We start from the raw sequence: 18,800 nt of genomic DNA on the forward strand, positions 1-18,800 counted from the left end.
GCTTGAGGTACGTACTTTTTATGGTGTTCTGTTGTTATTGAGCCATATCTATGAGGGATTCAGAGATTAACAATGGGCTGGAGGGGAAAAGCCCCCAAATCTAGTTTATGCCCCCGTGGAGAAGCAAATCACGATTCCACCGAGTATGAGGCCATCTCGACCTAACGCCTAAATTTTAAGGTTGATGCTAGTTTGAAGTTTCAAAGTGCATGTCAGGGAAACGAAATCAATACCAGACTAGAGAAAAAATCATACGGTAAAAAACAGTAATAGAAATTACATATGAGAAATACCTACAATTATTTTCATGGATTTGAATCTACATCAAAATAAGCTTTCTGATTATTTTGTTTGGGGGTGTCGTCCTCGGACAGAAATGACAGGCAGAAGTTTTAAGGGCAAAATAAAAACTAATTTGTAGTAAATCTGCAATCAAAATAACCATTATAGACTTATTTTTCTAACCAGAGATAATTCTGGGAATCTGGGGACTTCTAGAAAGATGCCAGCATGCCCATCAAGCCGAGTCTTGAGCTAAAACTAGAATCATCTTGGTCTTTAAGACTGATAATGAAGCTTTGAGCAGGTTCCTTAACTATAAAACTCCTCTTCTAGCATTGCAAAGTGAGCCACATCCACAACAATGAACGAGTCTATGTAACCAACATCCAGCTTGGTCCTGTAGTTATGTCCCACGAGTCTGTAATTAAAAGTGGTTGGTATGTTAGCCAATAAATGCCAGAATACAGTCCATCCAATGTTCATTTCTAGCCACTAACCAGCCCATATGTGAACTTTCTAATATAATGTAATTAATGTGTGTGCGCCTCTGGCTATTAAAAAAAAGTGCGTGAATTCCCATCAAACAAACAATTAATAGCCTAGTTACTTGTTTTAATAAATCTACATATCAGTTGTTGTATCAGATTGATGGAGTCTATTTTTCCTGGTAGGTGTAAAATTGGAAACTTTAATACTATTAAAGTTAACAATTCATTTGAACATGTGGCTTGTAGGAGAAAATTGACCCGCTTAAAATCAATCTAAAATTCAGCAATCAACAAATCGTTTCTATCCGTGATTCAGAAGATCTGACACCATAATTCCTATTAAAATAAAAACAGAAAATGTCCACAAAAGGAAACTCAAAATTTAATTATTTATTCAAAGCCACCATCCCGTCAAAGATTACTATGCCGTCTGAGCACATTGTATTGAGAAATAGACAACTCTTGAAACCTATATAAACCTATAATGAATCTAATCATAAGCACTAGATCACACACAACTCAATCAACAAACATAGTAGATTGATCAAGAAGATTTGAAATGGGAGACGAATGCCAAGGTCAGTTTCATTTATACATTGAGCTCATATGTAGTATAATTTTAATTTGCTCTTATGTTTTATATGTAAGTTAATATATAATATAGCTAATTGTAGTTACATACGACCAAGACTAAATCTGTGCAAAATTTAACAGGTAAGAACTCATGGCCTGAATTAGTTGGGTTTGATGGGCAGACTGCAGCAGCCAGGATCGAGTCAGAGAATCCTAACGTCAATGCTATCGTTGTTCAGGAAGGATTTAATATAACCACAGACTATAGGTGCGACAGGGTTTGGGTCTGGGTTAGTAAGGCTGGAAAAGTGACAGAAACACCCATCATTGGCTAGATTGTATAGTTTGATTACTTGATGCATGAATCACGTAAACTCTACTGCATCCACATACGTGATCGTAATAAGTTGTTATCATATCATTACTAATAAGTTTTGTGTTTCTCTAAAAAATTTACTATTCAATAAAGCTTAATTATTTTGAGTTTATGAAAGAGTACAGCTTTACTTATGCATGGAAACAGCAAGAACATAGACAAAATTTAATTTGCAGGTCAAGTTCTTTCTGTTACATGTACTTTGTTAGCTTGAGTAATATGCTGCAACAGAAAAATATCACATGCGGTTCAAACACTGAATTTAAGACAAACAAAGTGATTTCTATGAAATTGCACACCTCTATCCATTGACGTTAGCACCGACTTTGCCAGTGTGGTAAACACCCTTTACCTGCATCAATATCCACCAAAAATCAAACACTCCTAAATGTTATACAGAGTATATAATTAAATTAAATGCAACAAGTAGGATTTATTTCTAATTTGATCCAAAAGATAGTTAGAGTAAAGTGGAGGAAGAATCTAACCGCGGGTTTTCTTCCAGATGCAACAGCACCTCCCTTCAAGTCCATGCTCAACAATTTCATTGCTCAACATTAACAAACCCCAGTATACATGAACAATCTACAAAGAAATATGAATCATCTGACGGTCTAAGTGGTGTATCTTGTGCCTTGGTAGAATTTCAAACTAAAAGAATAACACAGTATATACGAAATCGTTACAGGCAATAGCTATAGCATGCTATCAGGGTTACTGGTCAGTATCACAATGCCTTGGCCTATGCACCCTCTATTAGGCTGTGGCTAACGACCACACAACTCTAAGCTACCGTGAATTACATGATTTTAGGTTGTTGACACAGTCCATTTTTGGAAATGATTAAAGTTTCGATGGTTAACATAAGTTCTGTAAGGGCAGCTTCAAAGTGATACAATGGTTAACCTCCCATGCATACGTTTCTCGGAGTATATTATATGTAAAACTTGAACATTACTACTTACTGAGCTTTTATCATGTAATCTAAAGCTAGTGGTAGGAGTCTCTGATGAGTTCAGAATTTCACATATATCATACATGGCTTACTTCTAAATTGGTCCAACAACCGCATATACAGATTTGAGATCAACCCAACCATATAGTGTATCAGTTTTGATCTTCTTAATTTGATTGGCAGAAGCTCAGAGGATAGCGGAAGACCTTGCTATAGAGGGAAGGCCTTGAATACTATCTGTCATTCTCTCTTGACATGGAGTTTCGGTTTCAAACTCGAAGTAGCCATCACTATTGATCCTGCCATTTCAATTCCGTTACTCTTATTTAGAGGCGGAAGCGTGTTAAAGCTCCTGCATTCCTTAGAGTGGATGCTTTGTTAATAGAAAGAAGGAACTGTTTATAGCCGTCACGAGATAAACGAGTATACTCATCCAAGCCGCCCTAAGTTTCTTCGTACTGATTTATTGAGTTGCAATCAAATGACATGGATGATATGACAAAATATTGAAAAGCCTACAGGTGGTTCTGTAACTGACCTTTCTAATATAGGATTAACTAATCGAATCAAACAATAAAGTAACAGATAAAACAAGATTTATGCTAAAATCATAAGTAAAAAATAAAGTGCAGAGAAAGCAAATAAGTAAACGGACACAAGCATATAACGTGGTTCGACATTAAATGTCTACATCCACAGGTAAAGAGGGTTTTTAGCCTCCGGATGAGAAGATTTTTTTCCTCCATTCTAACCTAATCTTTACAGCTTATAAAGGGTAAAAAGCTAGGATTTACAGATAAACTCTTAGGTTAGGATTGAAGCAGTCTTAGAGTCGGTATGGTGCGCCATCGTAGAGTTGTATCTTGCTTCGGCTCTTAACTGCTCTCCCCGTGTTTGGTGCAGATTCTGGTATCTACAGTGTTTAAGGTTTTGGTGTCTGGGCCTGTGAAGGAGAGGAATACCCAAGTACCTTTCCCCCTGACCCATGATCTTCATGTGTAGAATCTTGGTGATATTGTCTCTGAGAGATGGAGGAGTTGAACTGTTGAAAAAAATTGTAGAATTATGCTAATTGAAAGACTGAAGGTTTGAAGAAGTTGTCACAAATGTCTCATTTGTCGCTAGCTATCCTGGTGCATTGCTGGATGGTTCAACAACTAAAATTGTCTTTCTGAGAAGGGTCAAAGATAATTCTACTCTCCTTTTGAATTATGGAAGGTTCCCATGGTTGTAGTCTCAGTACCTCGGAGCTCATGCACTATATGGATGAGTGATTTCCTACCAATTGGGATATTAGATACCTGAATCTGCACCGAACACGTGGACGGCAGTTAGGAGCTGAAGCAAGATACAACTCTATAACGGCGCGCACCATATCAACTCTAAGACTGCTTCAATCCTAAGCTGAGGGTTTATCTGTAAAATCCTAGCCTCTACCCTTCCTTTATAAGCTATAAGAGTTAGGTTAGAAGGGACAGAAGAACCTTAGTAGCTAGGAACGTGAAGAGTCATCACGAATCTCAGTGAAAACCGTGAATTTGCGTTCCGATTGTCACAAACACATCCTAGAGAAAATGATAAACAAACTACAGGGATAGCTGAGAAAGTTAATAACTCAAGCGGGCAAAACAACCCAGATTCAATCAGTGCTTAGTACCATGAGCCTGTACCAAATGCATCTGCTCAAGCTCCCTCAGATAACAAATCAACAAATAGATCAACGAAACTAGTGAAATGAAAAGCCAGGTACTAAATTTCTACCCTAATCTCCAGGGATAAAATGGGGCTATGTAAACTACTTCGGAGGCTTGGGTTAGTAGAATCTTCAGCACTACAACTCTGCGTTTCTGTCTAAGCTTGCTTGGGAGCTTCTGCATAATCTACATTCTATCTGAGTCAAATTTTGAAGTCTAAAATACTCCTCTCACCATCACATTATGAAACCTCCACCAGTTCAAAATGAAAGCTGGATATAGCAAAGCATCAATGATGGACTGCGTATCATAAATGGGTATGCTATATATATGGCTAGTTGGAGATGGAAAAAAAATCAACATTTGGACCCACAACTGGATACCAGCTTTGGATCACCCATTGCTATCCGAAGATGAGTTACTCTCACACATCATTCAACATCAGGTTACTAGTACGAAAACTCATTCATCCATGCATAATAATGCTCACTGGACTCATCCTCCCACTAATAGCTTAAAAAATAACATAGGTGCTTCATTTCATCGTAAATATCTTTTTTCCTGAATTTCCTTCCAATCTAACCAGAGATAATGCAGGCAAATTTCTTGCAGCCAGAGGACTTATAGAAGATCCCAGCATGCCAGTAAAGCTGGGTTTTGGGCTATGCTTGAAGCTACAAAATGGGCACACCGAGAAAACTAGAACTACGTGGTCATTTACACCATAAAACTATAAAACTGATAATGAGGTTTGAGCAGGTTCCTCAACTACAATAAGTCATCCACCACCACAACAAAGTAAGCCTCATTTACAACAAAAATGTGCAAGTCTATGTAGCCAACATCCTACTTGGTCCCGTAATTATGTCCTACGAATCTCTAATCAAGTGACTGATAATGTTAGCCACGTATGTCAGAATAAAATGTCCTTCCAAAGTGAATGGTGGGATGTACCTCTTCATTTCTAGCAATTAATAAGCTATCCCGTGATGCAAACTTTCTTATGTAATGTGATTTATGTGTGCTCAGGCTTCTACAATAAACACTAGTGCGCGAGTTGCGATCATACAAACAATCACTAGCCTAGCTACTGGTGTTAATAACTAAATCTATAATCAGTTGTTGAATCAGATTGATGGAGTCAACTTTTCCCTGCTAGGTGTGAAATTAGAAACTTACTATGAAATTGTAGAAAATTGACCCGCTTAAAATCAATCAAAACTACAGCAGATATTAATTGTTTTCTATCCATAACTCAGAGGAAAATAATAAAAATCAACAGCATAATTATCTATTAAAACAAAAACAGAAAATGTTCATAAAAAAATGGCATATTTCAATCTATATTCAAATCCATCCATCAAAGATTACTGCACTGCCTGAGCATATATTGTATTGGGAAATAAATCCAACTCTGGAAACCTATTTAAACCCATACTAATGACGAATCTAATCATACGCACTAAAGCACACACAACAGAACTAACAAACATGGTAGATCGATCAAATTTTAAGATGGGAGACGAATGCCAAGGTCAGTTTCAGTTATACGTCGAGCTCGTATTTAGTATAACCTTAATTTCCTCTTATGTTTATATGTATGGAAATATATGATATAGCTAATTAACTCATAGTTAAATAAGATCAACACTAAATTTGAACAGGTAAGATTAATCGCCAGATTTAATTGGGTTCGATGGGCCGATGCAGCAGCCAGGATCGAGTCAGAGAACCCTGACATCAATGCTGTTGTGGTTCAGGAAGGATTTAATGTAACCACAGACTACAGGTTCAAAAGGGTTTGGGTCTGGGTTAATAAGGCTGCAAAAGTGACAACACCCATTATTGGCAATACTATGTAGTTCGACTACTTCATGCATGTATCATGTGCGTTCTACTGCAGCATGTACGTGATCATAATAAGTTACTATCATAGCATCACCATTAAGTTGTATGTTCCCCTGAGCAAATTACTATCCAATGAAGCTTAACTGTTTGAGTTTATGAAGAGCATGGTTTTAATTGTGCATGGAAACTGCAAGAACACATAGACGTAAGCTAATTTGCAGGTTAAGTTCTTTCTGTTATAAGTACTCTGTTAGCTTGAGTTCATGTTGCGACAAAAAGATTCTCACAGTTAAGTCATTATGAATTAAAACAAACAGAGTGATTTCTTTCGAACACAGCGCACCTGTATCCATCAATGTTACCACTTGTCCCTGTACTGACAGCCACCCTTTCCCTGCAAAAAAATCATTCATGAAACATCAAATAACCATAAATGGTATATATGATTCACTGCAATAAGTACAGTTTGATTCTACGTAAACTAATCCGAAAGTTACTACACATGCTAGAAAAAAGTGGAGGAAAATCAAACCGTGGGCTTTCTTCCAGATGCATGAATGCCATCCTTCAAATTCATGCCACCATCAGTCCCAACAATCTGAAGAAGAAAATTGTATACGTAAATATGAATCATATGATGGTCTTAGTGGTGTCTCTTGTGCCGTGTTATAAATTCAGATTGAAGGATTAAGGCGGTATAAATGAAATACCACAGCCTATAGGCAATAACAATCTCCTCTATAGAATAATATCAAGGTTACTGGTCAGTATCACTAGGCCTTATCTTATACTCCTCTATTAGGCTTGTGGCTTACGACTACTCAATTATAATCTACCACAAATTAAGTCTAAAACATGATTTTTTTGCTCTGTGTACAGTGTCCATTTTTTGAAGCGATTAAAGATTTAATGGTTGATACAAGTTGTATAAGATCTGCTCCAAAGTGATGCGATGGTTAGCCTCCCATGCATACCTTTCTCGGAGTAAGTTATACCTAAAACTTGAACACCACTACTATGCTTTTCTCACTAATCTAAAACTAGTGGTAGGAAGCTCAGGTGAGTTCAGAAATACGCATACATGGCTTACTATTAAGTTGATCTAACAACCACAGGCAGACTCACATAGAACAACAAATTAAATTAAATATAAATATAACAAAACCATGGAGTACAATAATGAAGTTTGAGACAAAACCATCCATATAGTGTATCAATTTTGATATTCTTAATTTGATTGGGAGAAACCCTGTGGGAAGTGGAAGACCTTGCTAGGGATGGAAGGCCTTGAATACTGCCTGCCACTCTCTCTTGACATGGAGTTATTGGTTTCGAACTCAACGAAGACATCACTACTAATCCTTCCATTGCTTTCCCCAGCTTTTCCTCTCAGAACTCAGCTTATCTGTATTGCTTTAATGGGTTGCACTCAGTTTAGATATGACAAAATGAAAGTCTAGAGGTGTGAATGACTTTTCTACTATACTCACCCAAATAGGGCATGAGCTCTGCAGTTACCTAAAACTACAACCATGGAAACCTTTCATAATTCAGAAGGAGAGTAGGATTACCTTTGGCACTTCTCAGAAAGAAGGATTTATCACTGTGCCTTTTCTTAGTTTTCTAAGTCTGGTCTTTCATTTTAAATTGTAGTTGTTGAACCATCCGAAAATGAATCAGGATACGCAGCTACACAATACCCTTCATGCTTCTGTATAGAGAACATTATATAAAAGTTGTGTCATAAGATGGATCAGGAAAAGGGAAACTCAATGAATTTTGTCTAGTTAAACATTAAGAAACACAATCACATGGCACTATCTATAGAATGAGTGGTAAAGACTGATTAGAATCATGTTTTTACCCCAACTAGTGGAACGATAACTGGCGATGGTGGTGACATGAGATGAGACAAGGTTACAGCTTGAGCAAGCACTCAGTATTAAGTAATAAAATGAATCATTTCAAACAGTTCTTTTCTTTTAGCCAAACTTACAAACTCAATCAAGCAATTTGCTCTTCCGTGTATATTAAAAATAAAAATAAAATATAAGAGCAAGCATTGCCACAACCAATCTACGAAAAGCAAGTATGTAAGCGATGTGTTTTTGCCCAAGTCTTCTATTTGTTCTCTAACTGAAACTTTTTTTCCATTTTCTTTTACCAAGTTTTCGGGGGTTCCGTGCTCTGAACCAATCAAGTAAAGTTACCCAAAGTGAGTGATGCTATTGTGAGTACTCTGCAACCATCGCATTTGAGGTTGATATGATTGCCTGAGTTCTAAATTGTGTTGACAGCGATATAGATTTCTTAACGTCTATCAATTAGTATGAAGTGCTTTTGCTTTGAGAGAAATAAAGCCATATCATCATTAAGACAAAAATCTGACATACTACCAACCAAGCAACAATGAACCTGGACAACCTGATCTGGACACCAAACTGCCAAGAATAGATTTGAAAGAGTAGATGAATACTGTATATACCTTGAAAGTATATAACTTATTTTACTTCTTATTAAAACAGAAAACCGATCACAATCTATTTAATGCAACATTGAACATTCACTTCATCTCACAGTCAACAGACACAATACAATCACACTTTCTCACACTATCACTTACTTGAGCTACTTCCTTCTATCCAGATTACAAATAAACATTCTAGCAACGGTAATTGACAAACACTATCTAGTGAAAGGGAAACCACAGAAGTAGAATGATGCATATTGCTCCAATTGTGATGATAGACTCCGTAATGAACTCGGGTTCAGGTTTCAGACTGAGATTCTCAGACATGCAACATGCGTACAATCAAGACCTAATTTCTGGAAATGAGACCAGGAAAGGGAAGAGTACCTTAGCTTGAGGAATACATAATCAAGATCAGTCTTCATAGAGTTTAAGAGCCGCGTATTCCTATTGAAATCAGGAGCAACTTGAGCAAAGCAACGCTCTGAAGGTTCATTAAAATGTGATAGTATTGCATTCCTGTCCTGTAGCCTTCCCAATCTGCAATGAATCACAGAAAATAGTTATAACTTTGAACATCTTGCTATGCCTATTGATTAGGGTTTTGAAATGTGTTGATACTTCATCAGATGCGATATGTCTAGATTCCTTCTCGGCATTTTCATCCATTATACGAAAACCTGAATGCTGAATCTTTCCGGTTGTAGAGCAGAATCAAGAGAAATGCGGGTGATGTATAGAGGAAAAGAAGAGGCAAAATACTGAATTTGGCTGCTCTCTGTTTGCTCACAGTGGGTTTCATTTGGAGCGTTCTTTTGGGGCTGTGTGGGGTATAAGCTAAGGCCCAGTCTTATGGTTCTCCCGGTTTAACAAGGATTTAGACTGTTTCATCCTGACTCGTCTGTATCTGAGTTGTTTGGATCACTGATCTGATTTGATTCAGATGTAACTCAATATGTTTGATTTGAATCAAATCTGACTCAGAAATATATGAATCAGCGGTTTGATCCTATGAGTTTGGGTATTTTATTACCTGACTCAAGCAGTTCTATGTCATGAATTAGGTATGAGTCAGAGGTCTAGTCAGATCTGACTCAATATAGAAAACAAATGGTCTTATATTTGACTCACGATGAGTTAGGGACTGACTCAGATGCAAATCGCGAGTCAAATGCAAACTAACATGATGTTACTAAGTTACTTAAATCCTTTTTTTTTCCTTTTTTTTTTTTCTTTGAAAAAATATAGTAATGAAATATTTTTCATTTTAGTGTTTGGTAAAGTCCAAAGTTTTTTTGTTTTTCACATGCAAGAAACGTGTTTAAGCACTGAAGAACATATGACTGCTAGTCCGTTAATGTACTTTGCAGTGTTAATACTCTAGAGTCTGAATTTCAAGTTTTCATCTCTATTAACAAGCACTTCAATAACAAGTATTTCCATATCAGACTATCCATAACACCGTAATTAGTACCAAAAGAATTGATGCATCATGTATAACACAACCAGATTCATCTGAATCTGTGTTTGTACGTGCTCGATGTATTATGTCATGATTTTTCACTCGTTCTTGAGGATGTTCACACGATATTTCCAAAATCTGTCACCAGTTATATCACAATGGCCAATAATCACCTTACTTCTGAATCTTTTGACGACGGATTCTCCATTTTCATTGTACTTCACTGTCTCCTCCACCCGAGTATAAAAACCAAAAACCATATATGAGTTTCTAGCTAGCACGTCAAAACACACATCTGTAAACATAGTGCAAGGTAAGTTTTTCTAGCGACACGAAATAAGAATTCACCTTGTCCTTGAACACGCAGGATCGTTTACAAAGTATGGCCGGTAGCTCGGTGTACTTTATACCAAACTGTTGGGAAAGTTTTAGGTGTGAAGTGTATCTACTGGCGGAAATGAGGGCTGTCTATTTGTAGAGCGATCCATGTAGATGGCAATAGTTTGTCCTCCCCTTCAAATGATTTGACATACTCGTACCATTTCTATACACAGTCATCAAATTTCAGACTCGTACCTTCCTGTCTCACTCTGAAACGCATCGAGAAAAAAATTTATATAATTCAGATGAAACCCTTTATCAAATAAATCGACTAATTTCGAGCTACTAATTGACTAAAAACAGCTGCATTATACTAATTCGTCGCTTTATTTTGAATTTAGGATTGTTAACAGTAATACAACTTAGAAAAACACACTTTTAGCATATGTAGAGGCGTTTATCTACCTTGTGCATAATTGTGTTAACAGTGGATTGAATTGAGGTTGCAACATTTGGGCCGCATAAAGGGTCTAGAGCAGTAGCCGCATACAACTTGGTCAAACTTGATGATTTTCCATTGACCGCGTCAAAATTCCCGTCAAAACGGGTCCCAAGATTTACCCCCGACATCCTTTTCTTCTTTCCCTCTTATGTTATTGTTATTCATCCAGTGACCTTCTTCTTCTTCTTCGTTCGCCGAACTGTTTAAGCTTCGAAATTGAATTCAAGGTTATCGATCAACAAGGGTTTGAAGGTGAGCTTTACATTCATGATAATTATTTTCAGAGTGATTTGGATTCCAACCTACTCGGATTAATTAGGGTTGCATTTCCCAATTTGAGGCACAGAGAGAGTAGTAGGTCACAGAGGCAATTATATGGATTCAAAAAATTAAGCTAATAATAGTCTTGTAGGTGTCATTTGTTTAAGTGAATCTATTTTGATTTTGACTTTTAGAAACGATTACTGAATTGAATTTAGTTTCTTCTGCCATCAATCTTATTCAAGATGTCGCCAACATTTAGTATTTTGAGAACAACGTATCTGATTGTTGCCATCCTCTACATGCTTAGAGATCAAAGTCGACCTTGATAATAGATGCATTATTGTTTTTAAGAGTTTGTAGTGTTTTTATTTTGATGTAATATCCAACCATTTGGATGGTTTATCAACTTATTAAGCTTCTACCTTTTTTACACGCACACTTTTCAGGCATGTTATAATCTGATAAAATGGTCTTAGTTGTATGTATTTGTTGAAACTTCAGCGGGTAGTATAGCTGTGTCCATTTCGTTTGTGTATATACTCATGTAGTTATCGTCCAAATGGTAATGTCTTGATGTGTCCATGAATCTTTGAGTGGTAACTGTAACTAAAAAGTGAAACATGTAATTACTGATACCAGTGACTGTATGCATGTGTGATTGTCTTACCTTTCTACTTAATTTTTTTACCTCTAAATTAAGTTTAGGTAACTACCTAAGAGTAAGATTTGTTTTTTCAAAAGATTATATCTTGAACACTGATCATAACTTATGTCTCCTGAGCCACCAATATACACCCGTTGATTAGAAGAAACCGTCATTGGTCATGATATGAATCTCTTGAAACATATATTCATTGGTTGATGTTCTCCGCTGGCAGGTACACTCTTGAGCACACGGAAGTTTTGAGCAAGGCGTCTAGTACAACATTTTCTGTATCTCCCAAGTTCTTGGCACTTCTAATCATAGAAGAAACTCACTGTGGTATAATCTCATCATTTTTGCTTGTTCTGGTTATGTTTTTTTATATATATATATGTTATGCTTGAGTACTTCAGTTAATCTCCATGTTAACGGATAAATGTTTTGATTCGATTTGACTGCATGACTACTTTTCATAGTAGCACATAAAAAATCTAAAAACTTATAGGTGCCGAGGTCGGTTGTCTTACATTTGTATAGGTGTTGAAGTTGGTTGGCTTACTGCTTACTAGTCAGAATGTTGATGTAATAATCTATTAGTAATCAATCACTCAACTTGATGCTAATAGGATATTAGCCTTTTTAGATTACTGACAGTCAAGGCCGATATAGGCCAAATAAGAGCACATCATAACATTGTTCAAATATCTGATTATATAAAACCTCACAAACAGTTGCACCATTGTACACCACTCTCTTCTCCTCTCCCTATCTCTTCCCTTTCTGTCAGGGAGGAGAGCTAAAAATATTGTTTCTCTCTGAAATTGTCTCTATCTCTCCCTAAATTACTGTGGATCATTTAAAAATGAGCATGATGCAGCTCATAAAATTTATTCTGACACCAACCTTCGGGATCACCCACCAATAAACCCATGCTTCATGGACACATCCCACATTTGATATTTGTTCGTGTTGACACAATAGTGAAACCGGGAAGAATACATTTTATTGCAGATTTACCAGATTCTGATTGTTTTGTTTTTCCTTGTTTGGTTGTTGGTGGCCTCTTGTAGCGACCTTTTTTTGCTTTGCCCCTCTGGTGGGTTTTTCTTATATTATTTTGTTCTAATCATTTTTAATAAAATGTTTCGATTATCAAGCAAAAGAAAAGTTCTTTTCTTCTTCAATTGTTAGATTCAGTCAATGGTTCTTAAGTCAGCAATCTTCTTTTGGATAAGCTGATTAAATATTCTAAGCTTATGGGTCAATGTTCATACCATCTGATGGTAACTAGTTCCCCAAGCCAGTCTTCATTTTACTTATTTTTCGATCTTTTAGCCCTTTGAATGATTTCTCCACTTTGTTTGAAAATTTCAGGTATGATGTAGCATTTAGATAGAGATGCTTTGAGTGAAAATCTCAGTATAATATAGCATTTTGATAGATATATTTGGTATCCAATTCTATTTAGGTTTAGGAGAGGAGGGAGAAAGAAGATAGATACTATTTCTTGCATATTGGAAGGCTAAGAATTTATGCACTCTTTCTCCAGTTCTCTGAATTCCCAGTCTATAATAATTTTCTATATATTCTTACAATTGTTATCTGATATTCTTGAGAACCTTTTGTAGTTAAAATTTTAAAATCTAAAAATCCCATACCAGAATTCTGAAAGCTCTCCAACTTGAGAAACTCATATTTAACTTTTGTACCATTATGAGATTGTAGTAGATGTTCTTCTTTGGGTTTATTGAAGGTATTGACTGACATAATGTACTTCGAGATATATTATATTGATAGCTACAGTGACTATCTGATTATTCTGTTGTCATTATTGTCTTATTGATACAAACATGGTAACCTTTTCGTTGATTCTTTCTTGGTTTCCTGTATAGTTGTAGAACAGTGAACAACTTGTTGGACCATAAACACTGAATTTTAGGGGATTGTTTCTCGATCAATTAGATTGATTCCCTTTTTTCCTGTTTCCATGTTTGGTCTTTTTGGCAAATTGGAACTATACCATGACTATTTTCTCAAGGGACGTCTTTTCATTAGAAGCACTACTTTGAATTGAATGTTATTTATTATTATGTATTCGAGATCAAACTGGTCAAGACCATTAATGGTACATTGTGAATGATATTGATGCTTTTAAGTAACTTGCGAATAAGTTTTATAACTTAACCAAGTTGGAAATGTGCAGGAATTAGCATGTGGTGTTCTATTTGATAAATTTCAGGCAAGTGAAACAATGACAGATCCGTCTTTTCTCAATAGCCCGAGAAGAATACTGAGTTTATCAAAGGAGAGAGCGACTGTGTCTTTTACAGATCCAGATGCCAAAGTTTCTGGATTTCCTGTGTCTGAAGAGCATGGTGCAAAGCCTTCAGAGGTATATGGCTTTGTGGGGTCTATTGCGACCATCATGACTACAGGTTGAGAACAATACTGTCCTATATATTTCATACCCTGCTGTTATGTGTAAGATAGTTATTGACCATTTGATTATGTATTCAGACTGGGTTTCTTATGGACACGCTGTATAGTTAAAATTTTCTGCTAATGAGCAGCCGTGATTCGGTCATACTAAGCATTTAAGCTCTGCAAGTTGCTCAATTTAGGCTAGGATTCCTTGATTTATTTATTTTTATATTTTGCTTCCATTTTTGATGACCCGGGCGTATGTAGTTTAGTGAATCTTTCGGATCGTCATATGTTGGGCAAATTGTTGTAGAGAGAAACCGATATCCTTCAAATATTCGTCTTTCACAAATAAGTCTTAAGTTGTTGTTTTGTAAAACCAATAATCTAGGTTCACTTATTTTGTAGATTCTGCTTACAAATGTAAAAGCATATGCATCCTATTGGTTTGTGTCACTTAATCCACCCTTCGTAGGAGTAAGGTCTGTTACTGTATTTGTCTTTGTTTTTTGTTGAATTGGCACTGCCAACCACTTTATGCTACTGTCAAAAACAATGCAAGTTACTGAGAAAATCCATCCATTGGTATGCTCTCTTGTTTTGTATAGTATGAGCTTTGTTATCCATCTGATTATTTTTCATCTTATGATCACCAGAATCAACAGTATTCTATGATTGCTTGTAAAACCTTATTTCAAGATGTTCAAAAAATCACTCAATGTCCGTTCGATCTGTAACTCTTTGGTTCGTCTCTGTAAGCAGTTATCTACCTGATATGGGCCTACACTCCTGAGCCTTGGCTTCATTCTGTAGGGATCACTTACTACCCTAGCAGGTCAGTGAGCTTTTCCTGTTCTCCATTCTGACTATTTCTTTGTATATTTGCTGCTATGTCATGCGTTTTGGGAAAGTTTATTGGGTTTAAAACTACATAAATTTGTATTCCTGACGGCAATCAAGGAGTGTTACTGTGTGCAACTGAGATTGAATCTTCAGTCCAGGCCTCAGGGTGAGAATGTTGTCATTAGACACCTTCGTCTTTTTTTCGACACCTGGGCAGGGCTACTCTCTTCCTTATATGCAGCTTTGCGTAATATGCTAATATGGAGATTGTTCTCGTGAAGAATTCTTTCTGAAGTTATTGCCTTTTTTTTAATCTAACTAAAAATTCATTCAAGTTGTTCAGGTACTGGGCATTGGCATTACCATCTTACGCTATGGTTACCATAGCATTAGCAATCACATTTTACATTGGTCTGAACTTCATGGCAACAGCTCCTCCAACCTCCTTCAATACTATATACGGTAAACCTTTGGCCAACTCTTCTAGAAGCACGTAAATTTTGTTTTTGTCTTCTGGGATTGAGATTATATCACAAAAGATCGTTTGTTTGATCAATAGATTCTTTGGATCTAGTTATTAGCTGTTAAGCAACTGCAATTTCAATAGGGGTCTCATAAGATCTGACCTCCTTGACAAACCATTTTTGATTTCGCAGACGAATTCAGTAGAGAACATTCTGTTTCTCAGGTTTCAAAGGAAGGAGATGAGCAACCTATCGAACCTATATCAGATATTGGGATCCATCAAGTTAACGATCTCATGTTTAACTAGGAAATATGATGCGTTAGAACTCTTTGACTTCAGTTGTATATAAAACCCAAAGACACGAGACTTGCCAATCCTACTACCCTGTTCTTGAATTTCCAGTTCTTCCAACACAACCTCTGAATATGTAGCATTGTACACGCTTTAAACAACATACTGCAGGCAGCCTCCGATTTGACTATTTTCACTATCTCATATTCTCATTTGGATAAGGAATTGCAGTTAGGAAAGAGACTTCTTTGCTTAAAGATCAACATGTTGGTGCATCGATACATCACTCTTCATCCAACTATTTTGCAGCTCTAGCCAGTGAGTTCTGAAGCAAGTAATCAAATTTGTTAGGCACCTCATGACCTGGAATCAGACTAGGAGGTATAGCAACTTGAACTCCCAACTGTTTGCACTCTAAATTGCGCGACTGTTCTACAGGTTCATCCTATGCGTCACAAAATTCAATTCCATTCCCTCTCCGATAACCTGTGACTTGTCGCAGATTCCCTCTTGGATCGGAGATAAGAGTAATATTATCCTGCTGTGTGATTGGGGATATTTAGCCATGTCTAATGCTGTCATGCTAGTTCTTACACCTAGGTTTTTGTTCAGAGAAAGCAACGTCCAATGCATCATGGGCGTTAACTCTTACTTCTCCCTCGTGGGTCCATGAATTTTAACCTTACATCCAATCTGTGTTGATTGTTTTCTTTGTCTGTTATGAAACTCAAGAACATCATGGACAGTGTCCCAATGTTCACCCTTTGTACCATGCAATGTTACCCTTGCATCCGATCTTTGTTGATTGTTTTCTTTGTCTGTCATGAAACTCGAGAACATCATGAACAGTGTCCCCAATGTTCACCCTCTGTACCATGTACTTTTAATTTTTTTTCTTCTTCAGACAGAAGCAAAAACAAACTCTAAGTTGCTTTTTTTTATATAGGTTCGATATCATTAGAAACATCAATCCCATAGAGTTCTCCCTGTAATACGGTAAACCATGGTTTGGTCCTGCTAGAATCCTTGATTTCGCTACTTGCAGTCCATAAAGAGAGTGAAAAAAAAAAACTTAGCAACCTTACCTACTGTATGTTTAGGAACCCAAATGGCCTCACGCGATGCAATAAGCGCACCTAGAAGTAGATGCCTGAAGCTCCCATTTCTACCCCTTGTTCATCAGATGCATTTTGAACTTTTGATAGGTGGTGAAGCCACAGAGAGAAACTCCCAAGTTCCAACAGCTACGCAGGAGGTCATGCAGTACGTCAGTGTACAGTACGGACACACACAATGATAATTTTTAAAAAGTTTAAAAATTTGCCAAAACTTTCTCGGATGATTAAATGTGATTTGCATGATATCTGGAATCAAATAAAAATATCCGAAAGTAATCAACCACTGAAGAAGACATATCGTGTTAATCGTGCTAGCATTCGTGGACCATCCATCGTCCCTCTTTAATTTTAATTCCTCGTCTCTTCTTTTCTTTTTAGATTTTCTTAATAATAGTCGTGTAACTTTGAGTTCATTGCTCCATTATAAATTGCCATCACTTTCTGCATCTTACAATCAAAACAAGATCATCATTTTCTTCTCATTTCCTAGAAAACTCAGAGGATAATTAATGGCTGTTCTCAAGGTTCATGGAAGTGCAATTTCAACTGCAACTCAAAGAGTTATTGCTACTATCATCGAAAAGGGTCTTGAATATGAGCTAGTTCTTGTCAACTTGCGGGAAGGTGAACACAAGAGAGAACCCTTCATCTCTCTCAACGTAAGCAGATCACAGATCAAACTCCGATCTTCGTTTTTTTGGTTTTAATTGATGGGTCACAGAGTTTTTCACTAAATTTTTTCGAATTTTTTTGCAGCCATTTGGTCAAGTCCCAGCTTTTGAAGATGGAGACTTGAAGCTCTTCGAATCAAGAGCCATCACACAGTACATCGCACATGATTATGCGAAGAGCGGAACCCCGTTGATTTCATTCGAGAAGATGCCAGTGATGGTGAACTGGATGGAAGTCGAGGCACACCATTTTGAGCCTGTATCATCAGCTTTAGCTTGGGAGTTGGTGTTCAAGCCGATGTTTGGTATGACTACAGACGCAGCTGCTGTCGAAGAAAATGAAGCTAAGCTGGGTAAAGTCTTGGATGTTTATGAAAAAAGACTTAGCCAGTCCAAATATTTGGCTGGAGATGAGTTTACTTTGGCTGATCTTCATCATCTTCCTAATCTTCAGTGTTTGATGGGTACACCAGTTAAGAAGTTCTTTGAATCTCGACCACGAGTTTCTGCTTGGTCTGAAGATATCTTAGCTAGACCTTCCTGGGCTAAAGTTCTTGATTTGCAGAAGAGCCACTAAAAAGAATTGGGTTTCTCCCAAATCTAATATATTTATTTTCAGAATTAGTGGTTTTCTTGTTTTGTGTTTGAGTTGTAGATCAGGAACAGAAAAATCTGTAGAGAATTTTTCTGATTAATAAATGATTGTAACTTTGTTGTTAGCATAATGTTGAATGCTTTTGTGAGATTTGTTTGAAAACTACAATTTCTGGCAGTTGATTACAAAACCTGAGTCTGAGATTAATTGCATTGATTTGATATATCTGTAGTGACGGTGTCATTTGGAATTGAGATCATATCTTCTTTTATTTTTCTTAAACTTTTCAACAATTTCATTACTAAAAAAAATTAAGAAACAACCATGTCTCAACGTATGCAAGCCATTGTGGCAGATTTGAATCCCAATTTTCCTTGGGCCAATTCCTATGCACACCTTTCAAACACTATGGTTTGCCAGTTTTGCATTAACTATAGGCATGGCAAAGTGTAAATGTATGTGCAAAGAATCTAATGGAGTACGCGATGGAGTTTCTAGCGTGTCTTAGGGACTCTAT

General features: G+C 36.7%; 2 protein-coding genes and 1 long non-coding RNA gene across 3 annotated transcripts; 2 read left to right on the top strand and 1 right to left on the bottom strand.

Annotated features, from left to right (window-relative positions):
* Positions 1–307: 307 nt before the first annotated feature.
* On the bottom strand, positions 308–9,472 carry LOC113279052. Its single transcript, XR_003325640.1, has 9 exons — positions 9,308–9,472; positions 9,074–9,226; positions 7,788–7,927; positions 7,484–7,621; positions 6,749–6,814; positions 6,560–6,610; positions 2,208–2,304; positions 2,019–2,071; positions 308–700 (listed from the first exon to the last, which is right to left on the bottom strand). It is a non-coding gene; the product is annotated as an uncharacterized LOC113279052 (long non-coding RNA).
* Positions 9,473–11,087: 1,615 nt separating this feature from the next.
* On the top strand, positions 11,088–16,753 carry LOC113279064 (phosphatidylinositol N-acetylglucosaminyltransferase subunit P-like). The gene is made up of 6 exons (XM_026527777.1): positions 11,088–11,223; positions 12,114–12,217; positions 14,082–14,313; positions 15,062–15,134; positions 15,486–15,604; positions 15,799–16,753. Exons 3-6 carry the CDS (start codon positions 14,130–14,132, stop codon positions 15,912–15,914), a joined length of 492 nt encoding a protein of 163 aa, XP_026383562.1. The 5' UTR covers positions 11,088–11,223; positions 12,114–12,217; positions 14,082–14,129; the 3' UTR covers positions 15,915–16,753.
* Positions 16,754–17,300: 547 nt separating this feature from the next.
* On the top strand, positions 17,301–18,445 carry LOC113279055 (glutathione S-transferase-like). The gene is made up of 2 exons (XM_026527770.1): positions 17,301–17,676; positions 17,774–18,445. The coding sequence occupies exons 1-2, from the start codon at positions 17,527–17,529 to the stop codon at positions 18,263–18,265; spliced, it is 642 nt and encodes a 213-aa protein (XP_026383555.1). The 5' UTR covers positions 17,301–17,526; the 3' UTR covers positions 18,266–18,445.
* Positions 18,446–18,800: the final 355 nt, after the last annotated feature.

Source organism: Papaver somniferum, chromosome 1 (assembly GCF_003573695.1).
Source record: "Papaver somniferum cultivar HN1 chromosome 1, ASM357369v1, whole genome shotgun sequence".
Taxonomy (NCBI): domain Eukaryota; kingdom Viridiplantae; phylum Streptophyta; class Magnoliopsida; order Ranunculales; family Papaveraceae; genus Papaver; species Papaver somniferum.

What these genes read in the sequence shown, in the direction of transcription:
- LOC113279055 (XM_026527770.1), top strand. Translation starts at nt 17,527, where the DNA reads ATGGCTGTTCTCAAGGTTCATGGAAGTGCAATTTCAACTGCAACTCAA. An exon ending in AACCCTTCATCTCTCTCAAC is followed by an intron (nt 17,677 to 17,773) that starts GTAAGCAGATCA and finishes ATTTTTTTGCAG; the next exon opens with CCATTTGGTCAAGTCCCAGC.
- LOC113279064 (XM_026527777.1), top strand. Translation starts at nt 14,130, where the DNA reads ATGACAGATCCGTCTTTTCTCAATAGCCCGAGAAGAATACTGAGTTTA. An exon ending in ATCACTTACTACCCTAGCAG is followed by an intron (nt 15,135 to 15,485) that starts GTCAGTGAGCTT and finishes CAAGTTGTTCAG; the next exon opens with GTACTGGGCATTGGCATTAC. An exon ending in CTCCTTCAATACTATATACG is followed by an intron (nt 15,605 to 15,798) that starts GTAAACCTTTGG and finishes TTGATTTCGCAG; the next exon opens with ACGAATTCAGTAGAGAACAT.